The sequence below is a fragment of the Alligator sinensis genome, unplaced genomic scaffold (genome assembly GCF_000455745.1).
Source record: "Alligator sinensis unplaced genomic scaffold, ASM45574v1 scaffold707_1, whole genome shotgun sequence".
Classification (NCBI taxonomy): Eukaryota; Metazoa; Chordata; order Crocodylia; family Alligatoridae; genus Alligator; species Alligator sinensis.
This window is the reverse complement of record NW_005842065.1, coordinates 1627429-1632522: the sequence shown is the minus strand read 5'-3', so window position 1 is coordinate 1632522 and position 5094 is coordinate 1627429. Positions and strand designations below refer to the sequence as shown.

Sequence of the window (5094 nt, the reverse complement as noted above, 5' to 3'; positions counted from 1 at the left end):
GGGGGCGGGGGGCGGCGCGACGGGGCTGCGTGTGCGCGCGTGCCTCGGACGCCTGGGTTCTGGGTGTGTGCGGGGCGGGAGGGGGGGTGCGTGTGAGCCTGGGAATGTGCGGGGTTGAGGGGTTATATAGTGTGCGCGTGTGTGCGCGCGTATATTGCAGTCTGGGTGTGTAGATATGTGCCTGTATGCGCGCGCGCGCATGCTTGTGTATTGCAGTCTGGATGTATAGATGTGTGTGTGCGTGTGCTTGTGTATTGCCATCTGGGTGAGTAGATATGTGTGTGTGTGTGAGACCATGAGTGTATGTACATGTGTATTGCAGTCTGGATGTGTGTGCAGAAGTATGGGTGCACATGCACTTCCCTGCACAAGCATGTGCATGCTGGGATGCTCTGTGTCCCTGTGCAGGGTTTGCTCTGTGTGTGTATGTGTGTGTATTATTTGATGCCTGCGTGTGCACTAACGTGCATGCTTGTGACTGCACTAGTGCATGTCAGGATGCTGTATGAGTGTGTCCATGCAGGGTTTGTTCACTGCATCTCTGTGTGTGCTTGTGTGTGTGAGAGACAGGATGTGCTTCTGTGCGCTTGCTTGTGTGTGCACGTGTGTACACACACAGGCTTGCTATGCCAGATGAGGCTGTGTGCACATGCTGGGAAGTGCTGCACGTACATGATCGCACTCTGTAGCAAGCCGCTGCCTTGAATGTGTGCCTGTGAGTGTGCACGCACATGCATGTGTTCCAGGGTGCTGTCTCTCTGACACACATAGAGTCTGTCATGCCATTGCTTGCATCACATAAAATGTGCACACATGTCAACCAGGGACACAGGCCCAGCAGAGAACTGCATTACCCCAAAGGGGTTCCCAACATACACATAGACACATATGTATGCACACTCATGTATTCTTTTAGTGTTATGCCAAACACATAGACCTTCCCCACACTTCTCTCTCACACACACACACAGACACACACGTGTGTGAAAACACATACATGTACCCCCACAGCTGTGACACCTCCACCCGTCCCCACAGCCACCAGCCAGGCTGGTAGGGCCCCAGGCTTCATACTTCCCCCCTCCAGCTCCTCACAGCCCCTGGTCCCCCCCGCCCCGATCCCTCGCAGCCAGGACAGCTCTGTGCTTCTGGGGTTGCAGCTGAGGCTGGGGTGGAGCCAGACAGTTATAGGTGATAGGCATGGAGCTCCTGGGGGTCTCATGCATGTCTGTGTGGGGCTGGGCACACTGAAGTGGCACCAAGAGGCATCAAGGGGGGTGTATATGTGTGGTAGCATGTGCATGTGTGGCCATGCATGTGGTCACACATATATTCAGTAGTCCATGGGTGTATGTGTGTGTATGATCTGATACAGGAGGTGTGCACATGGGGTGTTTATCATGCATGTGTGTTCATACTGCAGTCCTGTGTGTGTGTGTACATGCATGTGCACATATATGTGCATATATGCATTGTGCGTAGGGGGGGTTGCATTTTTGGGTTCATGCCCATAGAATGTGTTTGTGCACATACATGACTGCAGGTGTGTGATGACTGTGTGGAACGGGATGGGCACAGGCACATACATGTAGGTGTGGGGGCTGCTGATGGTGTGTGCTCACACGTGCCTGTGCACATGGGATCTAAATTGGGACCATACACACATGTGGAGCAACTGAGAGTGGCTGTAAGCACCATGTGTGTGCAGAGGGCAGGGGTACAGAGGGTATGCACTCAAGGGGGGTGAGTGTGCACAGTTGTGTAACACACACATGGGCTTATATGGAGCCAGGTACGTCATAAGCAGTTGTTCACAGAACATGTGTTGATGGCTGCATACCACTGTGTGCCCATGCATGCAGCATACATACGACAGCGCATGTAGTTAGCCATATATGACCATGGTTGCCTGCACACTTGCACAGGTAGTATACACACCTGTCTGTAAATGCATGTATGTGCATGTACAGCCTTCTGTATGTGCACAGATGTAGCTATATGCAGATGTGCACATGTGTACTGGGGCATGTCTGGCTTCATGTATATGGAGCCGCCTCCCACTTCCAGGTCTCCACTGTGACCCAAGCCCCCAAAGGAACAAACTGGGCCCCCAGCCCAGACACTGCATGTGTGTGTGCCCATGCCATGCCTGGGGCTCCTCTTACCTGCTGCTTTTCCGGGGCAAGGGCAGGTCTTTCTGCAAGGCAAGCAGAGGGAGGGCATGAGGGTCGGGGGTGGCATAGGGGGAGCACAGAGCCAGAAGCTGCATTTGTACAGCATCTGGAGCAGGGGTTGTGGGGGGGGGCAATCCAGAGCTGGACTCCTGAGTTGTGATGAAGTCATGATCACTGTTGAGTGAACCAGAGGTGCCTCATCTGGCACTAGGAGATGGCTGGTTTTGGGGTGGGGCATTGGCGTTGGGTATAACAGGGACCCAGTACTGGACTGCAGCTGGCTGTGGAGTGGGCATCATGGCTGAGGAATACAGGACCCTTCACCTGGCACCAACATGGTCTGAAGGTAGGGCATAAGAGCTGGGTGTAACAGGGACCCCTCTGCCAGTGCTGGGATGTAGCTGGCTCTGGGGTGGGCATCAAGGCTGGGGATATAGGCTCCTCACCTGGCACTAACATGCAGCTGGCTCTGGGGTGGGTGTCAGGGGCTGGGTATAACAGCTATGCAACTCCTGGGTTGCAGCAGGCTCTGGGTGGGACATGACGGCTGGATATAACAGGGTCCCTTCTTCCAATCTTGGCATGTGGCCGGCTCTGGGGTGGGTGTCAGGGCTGGGGGTACAGGACCCCTTACCTGGCACCAATATGCAGCTGAATCTGGGGTGGAGCATGTGTACAGCACCCCCTGCTGGAACCCCCCCAACCCAACTCCCTACAGCTGCAGGGGAGGGGGAGGTGTCATTTCTGCTGTGCTGGCAGCTAAGTACTCTGATCCCATTATCCCCAGAGCTTCTCAGTGATCTAACCCCATGCCCAGGCCTGGCACCTGTGTGTCTGCGCATCCCCATCTGTCTGTCCTTCTGAGTCACGTCTGCGCATCCCCATCTGTCTGTCCTTCTGCTTCCCCCCCTGGTTGTGGGGGCTGGGGCAGCCAGTTTTGGGGTGCAGGACCTGGGGTGTTCCTGAAGGGCATTTCACAACCACATGCTTACTTCATGTGTGCCGTCTCTCACATGCACTCACACAGGTGTTTGCTTGACCCCAGCTGACCTCAAGGCACCCTGGAAGAGCCTGCCTCTGGGGTGAAGCATCAGGGGAGGGATGCAAGCTGCCCTTTCACCCCCACAGGCTGTGATGCAGCCACCTCTGGGGTGGAGTGTGGCAGCCTCCAACCAACAACATACGGCCTCAGTTGGATGGAAACCTTCCCTCTGCCTGGCAGAAGGTACCAGGCCTGGACACTAGGGTACACACCTGCCACCGCATACACAGGCCAGGTTCCCTGCTCTATGCCACAGCTACACCCCATTTCTGTTGCTTCTGGCTGGGGATCTCCCTCCACACAGAGACCCCATCCAATTTTTCTTGGCTTCCAAAGCAGGGCCTGTGCCCAACCCACCATGCCACACCCTAGCCTGGCCTCCCCTGCTGTTGCCCCATCTGACCATGCAACCAACACGTGTGTGAGCTGGGGACACGTGATGGAGGCACTGGGGAATGGGCACAGCCTCTTCCCTGCTTCTGCAGGAGACCAGGGCTGGACACAGACCACCACCCCATTTCCCCCATGGTGCAATATAGAGCAGCCCCCAGATTTCTCCATCCTCCCTTCCACTGCTGCGAGGGGGGCAGGGTCCTTCCAGCCCCCCCTCCCCCCTCCCCCACTGCTGGACCCCACTTCCAGGGCTCGTCCAGCAGGTACCCTTCTCTTTCCAAAGCCTCCCCTCCACATAGGGAATGGATCCAGGTGGGAGGAGTGCAGAAGGGTAGAAAGAAAGGGTACTGGAGCCTTGACAGCAGGGGCACCTTGTCTGGTGCTGGGATGCAGCTGACTCTGGGGTGGGGCATTGGGCACTGGGTATAGCAGGGGCCCCTTGCCCAGCCCTGGGATGCAGCTGGCTCTGGACTGGGGTATTGGGGCTGCTGAAGACTTTAAGACAGGAAATGAAGGCAAAGCAAGGTGGAGTTTTCCAGTGGCCTCCCCCAGGGTTTAACCCCTTGGCTGCTGGGGGCCAGGCAGTGCCAGGGGCTCTGAGGGGAGGGACTTTCCATCACACATCTAGTTGCAGGGAGGGCAGAGCTGCATGCGGGGGGGGGCAGCCAGTGATCCTTTTGTTCCTTACCCCAAATAAGAAGTTCCCCCCCACTTCAGTGCTGGCTGCAGCACCCCTGCCCCGGAAAGGGAGGTAGGACCACAGCAGGAAAACTAAGGCAGAGAAGGGGATGGCAGAGCTGGGGCCCTGCGGGCAGTTGGGGGGTAAGTGGGAACCACCTGGAGAGAGAATCCAGGTGTCCAGGGAGGGGCTTTACCTCCCAAGATCCCATCTATTACCAAACCCTGGGGGGGTGGGGGGTGGGCAGGGGGGCACCTAGATATCCAGACTCTCAGCTCTCACCACTAGCCCCTTGCATCTCTCCCAGGGCCCGCTCAGCATGCCCTAAAGCCCCACTGAAAGCCCCATTACCCAGCCCAGCTGTGACCCTCCAGAAGACAGACCCCCACCCTGCCCCCCCTGCCCCCCAGGCCCAGGGGGTCCAGATTTTGGGGTCTTCTTCCTGCGATAGCCGGGGGTGCCCCTGGGGGGGGGCACACAGGAGAGGTGGGGCACCCTGGAGAGCACCAGCCCCACAGATGAACGGGGGTGGGGTGCCTACAGCCTCCTTCACATGCTTGCACATGCTTGTACATACATGCACACGCCCTGCAGGCCCCCTCACCTGCAGCCGCCGCCTCCGGATGATGCCTGAGTCGTCCATGACTGGCACTGGGGGGTGGGGGGGGGCGGCTCCGGCGCTGCGGCGCCCGCACCAGCCTGGCACCGATCTAGCTGCCCGGGGGTAAGGGGGAGGAAGGGAGGGGCCTTGGGGGGCTCTAGGGGGTCCCTACTCCCCCCAGACTCCGCAGCCTGGACCCGTTCTT

General features: G+C 57.8%; 1 protein-coding gene across 1 annotated transcript in view; it reads right to left on the bottom strand.

Annotated features, from left to right (window-relative positions):
- The window catches only part of MAST1 (microtubule associated serine/threonine kinase 1), a 29063-nt gene extending 24132 nt beyond the window's left edge, over nucleotides 1-4931 (bottom strand). Inside the window, exons 1-2 of the mRNA XM_025203836.1 lie at nucleotides 4893-4931; nucleotides 2166-2197 (exon numbers count right to left, since the gene is read on the bottom strand). Coding sequence (XP_025059621.1) covers nucleotides 2166-2197; nucleotides 4893-4931 — 71 coding nt within the window. The remainder of the gene's footprint in view (nucleotides 1-2165; nucleotides 2198-4892) is intronic.
- Between the last annotated feature and the right edge of the window lie 163 nt (nucleotides 4932-5094).